This window comes from Garra rufa, chromosome 7, assembly GCF_049309525.1.
Source record: "Garra rufa chromosome 7, GarRuf1.0, whole genome shotgun sequence".
Classification (NCBI taxonomy): Eukaryota; Metazoa; Chordata; class Actinopteri; order Cypriniformes; family Cyprinidae; genus Garra; species Garra rufa.
The window spans coordinates 50,457,238-50,470,345 of NC_133367.1; the positions used below are offsets into that span (position 1 = coordinate 50,457,238).

Sequence of the window (13,108 nt, forward strand, 5' to 3'; positions counted from 1 at the left end):
CAACAGAAAAAACATTGTGCCATAAGTCTCTTTTGAAAGTGATTTGCAAACAAGAAATTTAAAAAATATAATGAGAAGTATTGATTATTTTCTGATTGTGAAGTTCTTGTCATCATTCTTTTTTGAGGCAGCAAAGACATCTGAAGAACTTCATGTACTGCTGCCTGACCTGGACAAGAAAGATACGAAAGGAGTGTGACTTCATGGGATCAATTTAACCTCTAAAACTCATGAACCAGAATGAAGTTGTTTAGGATAAATAGATAAGAAAAATATCAAGTGCATTCTCTGTCAGTATAAACTGGAAAGCTGCCTCTGTCGTTCCACTCTAAAAGTCACAGATCACCAAAACAAGAACACAGACCTAAGTGAAAACATCCAGATTAGTAAACTGAGTGATGTCTGACCTCATAATTGAGGACACAATAGATCAGGAAGATGAAGGTCCCCTGCTGGGAGTTCAAGATCAGGAAGAGGATCTCCAGTCCCTTACTGTCTTTAGCGAAGAAACCCAGAATCCAGGGGCAACCAAGAACCACACACTGAGCCAGTGTTTTAAACACCATAGTCCTGCAGAGAAACAGAAGGAAAGAGTTTATGTGTCTTTATTGACTATATGTGTTTTTATATAGAGTGATTCAATAATTATGTTACTTGGTTTGTTTCATTTGTGAAACTTCAGCATTAAGACTTTTGAGAGTTGAGTTCAGACTAATGAAGATCTTGATGAAGAGGAGCGTGTTTGACTGAAAAGTAGAAGAATAATTAAAGAACATATTTTTTTCCTTTTAATATTAAAAAAAAGTAATGAGTAATGTGTTTACTGCTAGTATGACGCAAACAGGACCCAGAAAACTCCAGATGAAGCCTTTATCGATTTTAATCCAGCAGCTGTTTAGAGAAAAATCAATATAACAACAATAACAACAATAACAACAAAAATTTGTCAGAAAGGCATTTCAGGTGTTGACTGGTGAAATATTACTGATTTTAAAGGAGACATTCACTTTCAAAATAAAAAAATACAGATAATTTACTACTCGTAAAAAAAAAAAAAAAAAAAAAAAAAAAAAAGGGTTTTTGAGGAAAACATTTCTGGATTTCTGACCTCAAAGCTGCATTTAAACTGCATTTTGGAAATTTAAACTCGCAGGCACTATAGAAGTCCATTATATGGAAAGAAATGTTTTCATTAAAAAAAAAAAACATAATTTCTGCTTAAAGAAAGACGTGAACAACTTGCAATTGTCACAAAAGTCCAGAGCTGCTCTATTTCTTTCTATCCAAATTAACTTAAAATCAACCTAAACAACAACTCACTGTTCGCTGCCGTAACCTTCAGGAACCAGACCGACAGAGACACACACCACAACAAGAGCGATCATATATCCAATCACACACAGGAATCCACTGCTAAGCACCTCCCTCTTTTTGGAGCTGATCAGTGATAGGTTCTTCACACAGATAAAGAGCATCACAGCTTCAATGAACATCCACACAAAGCCAGAGAGAAAGAGGAAGTGCATAATGCCTGAGATCACGGCACACAAGACCTAGAGACCATGAGAGACGGTTATGATGATTCTCAGTGAGGCTGTGCTTAGCTGTAGGGCTCCTTCATTATTCTCACCTGATGCGGCCGTATGATGCTCAGGAAATGCTGTGTGAGCAGGAACAGAAGGTGAGCCAGCAGAAGACTGATGCAGATGTTGATTCGAGCCACATTATTCACTTTAGGACTCCACTGACAAAAGGCAAAAGTCAACAGGGCCAAACTGAAGAACACCAGCCCCACACTCACACACACCAAATTCAACAGATCCAGCAGTGAATCGATCTGAGAAAACATGTCAGAGTACATAAGAGCCCAATCTGTGCTGTTCTTCAGCATTCACTAGAAATATTCTCGTACCTCTCGTGGACGGCTGGTTTGCATGATGAGAGCGAATGTGGACAGATGTACACAGGAACACACAGTGAAGCTGCTGTTGGTCTTTAAAACAGAACAACCATCTACAAGCCACTCGCTGATGTTCCAGTACACACAGGACAGAGAACCATTGGGATCAAACTCCTGCAAAAAACAAAACAAAACGGATAAACAGGCATAAAATATCAGAACGCTGAATATAAAATTTTTTCAGATTTTCACCAGCTCTCAGTTTGGACAAAAGCACATTTCAGTCTCTCACTCGGATGTGTCTGAAGGTGAAGTTGACTGGTTTGGTGAGTTGAGTGTTGGTGGTTTTGGGAAGAGTAGCTGAGATCACAGTGGACATCATGGTTTTAACTGTGTCATTTGATGTGTTGAAGAAGTTTGGTTTCAGTAGATTTTCCATCGTGTTGTAGCTCATGAAAGCCACAGCAGCTGATCCTGTGTAATAGAAACAGAAACTTACATTATACTATATATTACAATACCAACACCACACAAAAGGAAGTAAAGGTGGTTTAGTGGTAATGCTATAATGCATTTTCCCACATTTTGAAAATCAAACTAAAAACGTTTGACATACTTTCATTGTTGTTCTTGGCGATCCCAATGAGATCAATGTCCACAGAAGAATTTGTTGTGTCAAGTTGTGGGATTTTATTTAAGGCGACATTTGGTCCAACCATGAAGACTTGACCCTCTGATTAAACACAAACTAGTAGTTATGTGCTATTAATGCTATTTAATTGTCATATATATATATATATATATATATATATAGAGAGAGAGAGAGAGAGAGAGAGAGAGAGAGAGAGAGAGAGAGAGAGAGAGAGGGGGAGAGAGAGAGAGAGAGAGAGAGAGAGAGAGAGGGGCAAGATCAATGACCAAATTAAGTGCGAACTAAGTATGACCCACCACTGGAATCATGTAAGGCACTGATAAATCCACTACGCCAGTATTTAAATACAATCTAAAACAACCAAGTCTGAGTGAAGTAAAGGAAGGGCGAGAGCAAAGTCAGCACCGGGTGCCCTACAAAGCACAAGACTGATCAAAGCCAGTTGACCTAGTCTGTCAGCTAAAACTTCTAGGACACACCATTCAGTTCATGCTTAGGCCGGACATCATCCCGGTCTCATAGTCTACAAAACAGTTCATTTTATTAGAGTTAACTCTACCTTAATAGGAGAGGATGGAAGAGGCACAGAAGAGAAAGTGAGGGAAGTAACTGTTGGAGGCTTGCCATGTAAATGAGTGGAAAGCTAACACTGCAAAACCAATCTAAACTTTCAGTTCAGCTGGGGGCGGGGTTTCAAACCGTGCTTTGCGTTGACTGTCAATGACTGGCATTTGCATTTCAATATGTCAGTATCTACAGTATACACACAAAGTGAGTACACCCCTCACATTTCAGCAACCATTTTAGTATATCTTCTATACAAAACCATAGAAATAAAACTTGGATATATTTTAGAGTAGTTAATGTGCAGCTTGTATAGCAGTATAGATTTACTGTCCTCTGAAAATAACTCAACATGCAACCATTAATGTCAAAATAGCTGGCAATGAGTACACTCTAAGTCAGGGGTGCCCAACCCTGTTCTTGGAGATCTACTATCCTGCAAAGTTCAGCTCCAACCTTGAAGAATCACACCTGAACCAACTAATTAATCTCTTAAGTAGCACTTGATAATTAAAGACAGCTGTATTGGAGCAGGGCTGGAACAAAAATCTGCAGGTAGGTAGATCTCCAGGAGCAGGGTTGAGCAGCCCTGCTCTAAGTGATAACAGCATGGCCATGGTAAGACATGTCCTATCCATGATCTTTATGCTTTGTCTGTTTGACAGGACCATACAAAGTTGTGTATCTTGTATTAGATTAGTTAAATTCGGTGCTTTAAGTATAGTTCTCTCATACTGACCACTGGATGTACAACATGGCATCTCATGACTAAGGATTTGAGATTTAGAATTGTTGCTCTCCACAAAGATGGTCAAGGCTATTAGAGGTTCAGTAACACCCTGAAACCGAGTTACACCACAGTGGTCAGGGTCATACAGAAGTTTTCCAAGATGGGTTCCATTCAGAACAGGCCTTGCAAAGGTCAATCAACAAAGTTGAGCACTCGTTCTGTGCGTCAGGTGCAGAATCTGGCTTAAAAAAAAAAAAAAAAACAGATGCATGAGTGCTGCCAGCATTGCTTTAAGAGTTGCAGAAGTAAAAAGTCAACATGGCAGTGCTAAGACCATACGCTGCACCCTGCAACAAGTCGGTTTGCGCGGGCGTCATCCTAGAAAGAAGCCTTACCGGAAGCTGGCTCACAAGAAAGCCTGCAAACAGTTTGCTGAAGACAACCTGTCCATTACTGGAACTGTGGTCTGTTGAGACTATAAGATGAACTTGTTTGGCTCAGATAGTGTCCAGCATGTGTGGCGATGCCCTGGTGAGGAGTACCAAGAAAATTGTGTCTTGCCTACAGTCAAGCATGGTGGTGGTAGCATCATGGTCTGGGGCTGTATGAGTGCTGCTGGTACTGGGGAGCTGCAGTTCATTGAGGGAAACATGGATTCCATTACGACATATGTACATTCTGAAGCAGAACATGATGTCTTCTCTCAAGAAATGAATAGCAGTTTTCCAACATGATAACTATTCCAAACACACCACCAAAATGACAACTGCCTTGATGAGGAAGCTGAAGGTGATGGAGTGGAGAAGCACCATGTGTCTAATGTCCAGCAACTCCGTGAGGAGTGGAAGAGGATCCCAGCAACAACTTGTGCAGCTCTGGTCAATTCCATGCCCAAAATGATTAAGGCAATACCAGATAACAATGGTGCAAACACAAAATATTGACACTTTGGACAAGTTCACTTAGGGTGTACTCACTTTAGTTGGCAGCTATTTTTGACAATAATGGCTGTATGTTGAGTAATTTGCACATTGACTGCTCCAAAATTCATCCAAGTTTAATTTATTTAATAGTATTGTCCCTTGAGAAGATACTAAAATGGTTGCTAAAATGGTTGTTTGCGTGTGGAGGAATGACCAAACCACATTGAAAAAGCAGTTGTTTTAATAAAACCCTTGTTTGTGTGGCAATAGTGCTTGTGTTTCTCTTTCCTTCAACGACTCTGCATTTCCTGCTTTTCATATAAAAGTTCATATAAAACTCTAGACAATTAAACAGTTACTGCTGCATTTGCTGCCGTCAGACTCACCTCTGCTCTCTTGATAAAGTCACTGACATCAAATGTAATCTGAGTTTAATCATCAGTAATAATGGTCTCCACTTACCAACAGTAGCAAGAGTAAAACTGACTTTGTCACTTGTGTCTGTCGGCTTCACCAACGTGGAGATGAGTTTTTCACTGGTTTTTAACATGCGGTTTCCATAAGAGGCTAGTTCAGTTGGGTTTGCTGATGATAATGACTCTAAATTCTTCTCTGAAGCATTGAAGGCCACGGTCAAAATGTTTGTCACAGTCTAATTAAAGATAAACGCAGTTCAATAGAGTTGATGTACATGTAAATGTAAAGAAAGCCAGACAGCATTGCTATGTCAGTTATTATTTCTTTTGAAAATCCTTGATTAAACACTTACATTTAAAGGAAGAACTTGAGCTGTAATGTTCTCGATCTGCTCAAGAAGGTTTTGAAAACATTCTCCAGAGGTCTGACTCTGAAATCACAATCAAACTTTATATGTTAAATAAAACACACTCGGTGATTTTAATCATGCTTTGCAATATTAATAAACAAATCAGCAAAAAATAGAAAAGCATATTAATTCAGTCATTCATTTCAAATATCTGCCAATGCACATCTTATTGCATTGCTGTTTGGACTTTAATTGTCAGAAGCTGTGAGGCCAACTCTAAAATTTTAATTTCAGAAAGTCAGCTTCAGAAACTCAACTTACTGTGCAATTATCCTGCGGTGTTATAGTTATAACTGCAATGACAGAAAACAGCACAAAGGCAATATTAAAACAGAACAGCAGTGTTTTGTATCTCTCTGATTATTATTGAAAAATGTTTTGTCCTCTGTCATTGTTTTCCTTTATCCAAAAACAAACAAACAAAAAAACAAAAAAACATTGACTACAATCATTATTATTAGAGGCCAAGCACTGAAAGTGTAAAGGCACTCCATTACAGTTGTTTTCAACATTGATAATAAATCAGCAATTAAAATGATTTCTAAAGGATCATGTGACACTAAAGACTGGAGTAATGGATGGAAATTCAGCTTTGTGTCACAGAAATAAATTATATTTTTAAGTATATTAAAACAAACAACAACAACAACAAAAATGCAATAACATCTCACAATATTACCATTTTTGCTGTATTTGTGATCAAATAAATGCAGCCTTGATAAGCATAAGATAAATAACACTTCATATAAACTGTATTCAAATTGAAATAATATAGCTGGGCCTTAAGAAGTTAAGAAGAGCAAATGTTGCACATTTATTTGTTTGTAGTTGTCTATGGACCTAATCAAACTACTATAACAAGCTACTATTTATTGATTGATTAATTTAGTACAACAGCATTTTAGTGGCATGTTAAAAAAAGAAATCTAAGATTACAAGATTACAATAATATTTCAGTATTGTATAACAGTCATTATATAATAATATGACAATAAAGTCAAAATATTACGAAAAAAAAGTCGAAATATTTTGTGAATAAACAGAAAATAATATGAGAATAAAGTTGAAATATAACAAGAATATTCTAAATATTTTGAGAATAAAGCTGAAATATTTTTGAATAAAGTTGAAGTGTTTCGTGAATAAAGTTGAAATATTTTGTGAATAAAGCTGAAATATTTTGTGAATAAAGTTGAAATATAACGAGAATTAAGTTGAAATATAACAAGAATAAACTTGAAATTTTTTGAGAATAAAATGTTATGAGAATAGAGTCAAAATATTAGAAGAATAAAGTGGAAAATTACGAGAATAAAGTGGAAATATTACGACAATAAAGTTGAAATATTTTGTGAATAAAGTTGAAATATTACAAGAATAAAGTAAAAATATAATGAGAACAAAGTAAAAATATTATGAGAACAAATTTAAAATATTTTGTGAATAAAGTCGAAATATTTTGTGAATAAAGTCAAAATATTTTGTGAAAAAAGTCAAAATATTACGAGAATAAAGTTGAAAATTACGAGAATAAGGTGGAAAAATTTTACGAGCATAAATAAAAAATGTTACAAGAATAAAGTCAAAATACTACGTGAATAAAGTTGAAATATTTTGTGAATAAAGTCGAAATATTACGAGAATAAAGTGGAAATATTACGAGAATAAAGTTAAAATGTTACAAGAATAAAGTCAAAATACTACGAGAATAAAGTTGAAATATTTTGTGAATAAACTCGAAATATTACGAGAATAATGTCAAAATACTACGAGAATAAAGCCTAAATATTTTGTGAATAATGTTGAAATATTATGAGAATAAACTAAAAATATTATGAGAACAAATTTTAAATATTTTGTGAATAAAGTCAAAGTTAAACAACAACAAGAAGTATTTATGTGTTAATAATGTGATTACGTTATCACAGCATGTGAATTCACTTTAAGTCAACTAAACAAAGAATATTTCTTGAAAATCCAAACATCTGCTTTGTGTTTCTGAAACTCAACTAATTAAACCTCAAAACACATATTTATCTCAAACCTTTCTGAGTTCATCACAGTATCAGCAGCTACACAGTTACTGACTTCTAAATAAAGCAACATACAGCATTTTATTAAGGATTTTCTCTCACGAGCAGAAAAAGTGTCGCCTGTGAGGTTAAACTTCAGTATTAAGGGTTTTTCTTCAGAGGGGGACTGAGACCAGTGTGAAAGTGGCTTTAACGCAATCTGCATGATAAAGTCACATAAACATACGTTTACATACACCTTACAGTCCCTTGTTTGTCCTGAACAGTTAAACTGCCTGCTGTTCTTCAGAAAAATCCTTCAGATCCCACAAATTCTTTGTTTTTTTCAGCATTTTTATGTATTTGAACCCTTTCCAACAATGACTGTATGATTTTGAGATCCATCTTTTCACACTGAGGACAACTGAGGGACGACATAACCATGTTCTCTGAGAATGTACGTTACACTTTTATTCATCGTGAAACTTGCTTACTTTTAGCACATTATCAGAAAAGGCGATTTGCAAAGATTCATAGAAAAATAATTGACTTCTTCTGGTGAAGATGAAGTAGGAACACAAATAGTTGGTACAGATTCATTTTTTTGGAGCAGCTTCCTAGCAAAAACCTGCTTTATACTGACGCTCTTTTATAAAGCAGTTTGGTGTGAAATGATTTGCGAAAACATGAACCCATCTAGGTAGATCGGTGGCCACATTCCCTTCAGAAACAAAATTCAGCCACTGTGTCCTCAGTAGCTCAGATGTCGGCAGTACAACTGTACACCACATTCGCTTAGGCGACATTCTGCTCCAGCGTTGGAACAATGGCTGACAGTTTACTTCTCACTCGGGGCGGGTCTATGCTAAAACCATAGAAGTGTCTATCAACTGTCGTGGGAACGGCATCTGAGAACGGCTCGATATGAGAAGAGGTAAATTATTTTACATTTTTAACTTTTACTTTTAAATTAAAAGAAAACGACTGCGTGGATCTTTATCATTCTAGGGTGGTTGTGTACACACACTCCCAACACACATTTCAGTTCAAAAAACTTGTAAAAGTGCACATGGCACCCGATAACCCCTTTAACATTTGTGACCCTGGACCACAAAACCAGTTGTAAGTGTCAGTTTTCTGAAATTGAGATACATCTTCTGAAAGTTGAATAAATAAGCTTTCCATTGATGTATGGTTAATTAGGACAATATTTGGCAAAGATGCAACTATTTGAAAATCTGGAATCTGAGGATACAAAAATAATAAACAATATTGAGAAAATCACATTTTAAGTCGTCCAAATGAAGTTCTTAGCAATGCATATTACTAATCAAAAATTAAGTTTTTATATATTTACAAAATATCTTCATGGAACATGATCTTTATTTAACATCCTAATGATTTTTAGCATAAATAATTTTGTCCCATACAACGTATTTTGGGCTATTGCTACAAATAAACCTGTGCTACTTACGACTGGTTTTGTGGTCCAGGGTCACATTTAATTATTGCAGGTTTGCGTCAAATTCTAGGTTGCATTTTACTGTTTTTATTCATTTTGAGGAATCCTGAAATTTTTTTTTGTAAGTGAGATGAATGAATGCATGTTAACATTTATTCTTGAACTAAAATAACATCCTACTCCACTCAACGTGGAGACAGGAGAGCTTTCAATCAATAAATGGGGAAAAATATGTAACTGGTGTTACTTATTTGAAAAAGCAACTCAAATATTTTCTTATAAATTAGAAAGTAATGCGTTACTTCACCAGTTACTTGAATCTGATTACTTGTGATGTGTTACCCCCAACACTGGATGTAGATAAATATAATCTGAAAAGAGATAAATTTATGACACTATTGTCTAAGCTGCATCTCTATTGTATAAAGCGTGACTTGATTAGACAAGCACTTTTCCTCACATCATTCAGTACAGATTGCATAAATCAGGCCAGAAAATGAGCCAATAGAGACACAGTGTGTTACATTACCAGTTGAGATGGTTGCTGGTGTGACGGCTGCAGAGCTGGTGTTAACAACTGAAAGTTTGGATGAATGGTGATTAATGAAAAGAGACACAAGTATCATGAATGTGAAGAAAAAGCTCATGTGAATATAATCACCTGCACAGTATGCTGAATAGCACCGAGTTGGAGTAACCAGCTCATAGACATAATAATTGCCTGGGCAGGCTTTGACTTTAATGGGATAAGACCTGTAATAGAAGCAGTTGCTGTCACCGTCACCACAGACATCTCGAGTGACGACTCCATCCTGTACTGTTGGGTGTCCACCACAAATCCACAGTGCAATATTAGTGCCACAGTAACCGTGTGTAACACAGGTGTCTGAGATCTGAGCGCTCACGTTGTTAATGAAGAGACGATACCAGCCGCTCCAGGTGACTGAGTTGTCACACCTTTTGACTGGATCATTTGTATTATTGGTGGATCTCCATGGATCGTCCAGCACAGTGTAGTTGTAGCAGGGGTCAACAGAGGGCTGTGCTGTAATTAAAATATTTATTTTTTAGCATTAGACAAAAAACATGTGTTCAACAGTACAAATGAACATTTCTATCAGCTGTTCTCATACAGTTCTAATAAAAAAAATGCCTCAATTTTAAATTCTAATACAGGCCCAAATGCAGAGAAGCTCAACACAACTATCTACAGATCTGATCATGTATAGGTAAAACAGCACAGTGCAATACATTACCAACTGACTCCCTGACAGTTATACCGGCCAAGACATCTGAAAAAATAAATAAATACAATAATAAATAAATAAATACACTTCAGCAGTTGCATGCTTTTACTTAAAGGGGAGGTTTAAAAAACATCGAAATTTAGAAGAAAAAAAAAACATTTTGTAGCTTGATAGCTTCGTTTTTTAACTACAGTCATTATATAAAAAGAAAGACACTTTTAGACACTCTCAGTTTTGACCATCATGAGGGTGAGTAAATAAAACAAACTGGGAGGAAAAACAACAACAACAACAACAACAACAACAACAACAAAAATAAACAAAATTAGCAATTTTTATTATCAAAGATGGCTTTAGGAGATTAAATTACTGTATACTTTGAGGGTCCGTGTAACGGTTTGCAGTTCTTTGTTCAATTTGCACCATCAAAATTAAACATATAAATATTGGCTTCAAACTTTCATTTTTTCGTTTTTTTCATATACTTAAAAAACGGATAATTGTCTCTCTGTTTAATTTTCTGTTCTACAATTTTAGGTTGTGGCATCTGTATACGATTTTTTAACAAACATAAAACATAACTCATTATTCTGGTTTTGCGCTCGCGGTTGGTCCGTACCAGAGCCATAGTCCGTTCAATTACTGCCGGGGGAGGAGACAGGGTGTCTGGATTAGCCTACAGCCAGAGCGCTGCTGCTTTGTGTATAGTATAATTTATTGTCTAAATCAGAACCCAGTAACTGTGACTGCGTTAACAGCCACAGATTGTCTGTATGATAGTGTGGTAAAGTTAGTTTTAGTTTCGATATTCGCCGTATTGCTTTCATTTGCCACTGCTCAAAGATATCACTATCGCGATTAGTTTTAACAATTATAGACATGAAAAAATATTTTAAAACTGTTGTATTGCAACAGCAAACTTAAACTGGAGAAAGTTTTGATGCGCTATTGCAGCACTTGATGTGTAAGGGTGTAAGGGACCATCTGACAAACCCACCGACTGGATTAAAACGTCCAATGCATTTTAATTAAAATGACTTTTAACATTGAAAAAAAAAAAAAACACATTGTTAAACCATAAAGCTTTTAATACTTATAATGATTTACTACAGGTGCGATTTTGCCAATACCTTCCTTCATATACGTACACTAAAATCTGCTGTAAGTACATAGAAGGCTGTTCATAAAGGCAGTAGGTGTCCAACTCCAGACTGACTTACTACAGGTGAGATTTTGCCAATATCTCCTTCACTGTATGCGCACAGTATACACATTTTTATTAAAAAAAAAAATACTGTAATCCACCAGAAGGTTTTTAATGTTCCAAATGTTGTAGTACATTCCTGGTTACAAGACTTATTTACTAATAGTGAAATTTTGCCCAAATCTCCTTTACTGTTTATACAGCAGACACATTTTTTCAAAGTACAGTAATTTACTTCAAGTTTTTTTACATGTTCCAAAGGTTGTAATAAGTTACTAGCAGCCAGAATGGCTTGGGCTACAGGTGAGACTTTGTCAATATCTCCCTTACTGTATGTACAGTATACAAATATTTTCAAGAAATAATTACTGTAATTTACCAAAAAGGTTTTATCATGTTCCAAAGGTAATTGTGTACTTCACACATATGAAGGGAGGTATTGGCAACATCTCACCTGTATGTCAGTCGTGTATCTTGGAACATACATACTACAACTATTTTTTTCTAAACTTATTTTTATTCACTGTACCTACAGTAATGGAGGTTTCAGCAAAATTTCACCTTTCATAAGTCAGTCTTGTAACTGCAAAATATTACAACCTTTGCAACATGAAAGAAAACTGTATATATGAAGGAAGATATTGGCAATCTTGCCACTAGGAACATACTACAACCTAGAACATGAAAAATATATTTTGGGAGTGTATAGTCGGTTTTTTTGATAATATTTGAACGCTGTACATACAGTAAGGGAGCTATTGGCAAAATAACACCTATACTAAGTCTGTCTAGTCACTATAAACATACTACAACATTTGGAACATAAAAAACCCACTGGTAATTTACTGTAAGTTTTTCATAAATTGTCTTCTGTACATACAGTATAAGAGAGATATTGACAAAATCTCACCTGTAGTAGGTCAGTCATGTAAGTAGGAATATACTACCTTGGAGCATGAAAAAAAAAAAAAACTCTTTGGTAAACTACATTTGTTTTCTAAAAATTATTTGTGCACCGTTCACACAGTAAATGAGCTATTGGCAAAATCTTCTGGCCACTAGGAACATCCTACAACCATTGGAACATAAAAACTGTTTGCTGTTTGTACTTCTTTCTTACAAGCTTTACAGTTTAACAATGTGCTTTTTCAATGTTAAAAGTCATTTTAATTAAAATACGTTTTAACCCAGTTGAAGGAATTGTCAGACGGTCCCTTTCACATCAAGCGCTGCAAAAGCGCGTCAAAGCTGTCTCCGGTTTAAATTTACTACAATAAACATGGGCAGTTTTGAAATAATTTTTTCATGTTTATATAAATTGGTTGCATATTATTAAAACTAATCCTGATAGTGATATCTTTGAACAGTGGCAAGCGAAAGTAATCCAGCAAATATCGAAACTAAAACTAACTTTACCACGCCATCATAAATGTGGCTGTAAACACGCACAATGCACGTTTCCATTACATATTTGTGTAAAACTTTGGCAACATTTTATAAATTTTTTTGCGTTTCTAGCTGCCTTTACATTACCCTTTAAATTGCGCAAATTGAAACTGCGAATTGAAAATACGCTTAATGAAAACGC

The 13,108-nt window shown here is 35.6% G+C and overlaps 1 protein-coding gene across 1 annotated transcript in view; it reads right to left on the bottom strand.

Moving 5' to 3' along the window:
- Positions 1–13,108, bottom strand: part of LOC141338227 (uncharacterized) — a 32,230-nt gene that overhangs the window by 9,573 nt on the left and 9,549 nt on the right. The window contains exons 5-17 of the mRNA XM_073843772.1: positions 9,731–10,114; positions 9,594–9,646; positions 5,539–5,616; positions 5,232–5,421; positions 2,517–2,633; positions 2,193–2,374; positions 1,913–2,074; positions 1,631–1,837; positions 1,321–1,553; positions 825–891; positions 655–746; positions 408–570; positions 129–169 (exon numbers count right to left, since the gene is read on the bottom strand). Of these exons, the coding sequence (XP_073699873.1) occupies positions 129–169; positions 408–570; positions 655–746; positions 825–891; positions 1,321–1,553; positions 1,631–1,837; positions 1,913–2,074; positions 2,193–2,374; positions 2,517–2,633; positions 5,232–5,421; positions 5,539–5,616; positions 9,594–9,646; positions 9,731–10,114 (1,969 nt within the window). The remainder of the gene's footprint in view (positions 1–128; positions 170–407; positions 571–654; positions 747–824; positions 892–1,320; positions 1,554–1,630; positions 1,838–1,912; positions 2,075–2,192; positions 2,375–2,516; positions 2,634–5,231; positions 5,422–5,538; positions 5,617–9,593; positions 9,647–9,730; positions 10,115–13,108) is intronic.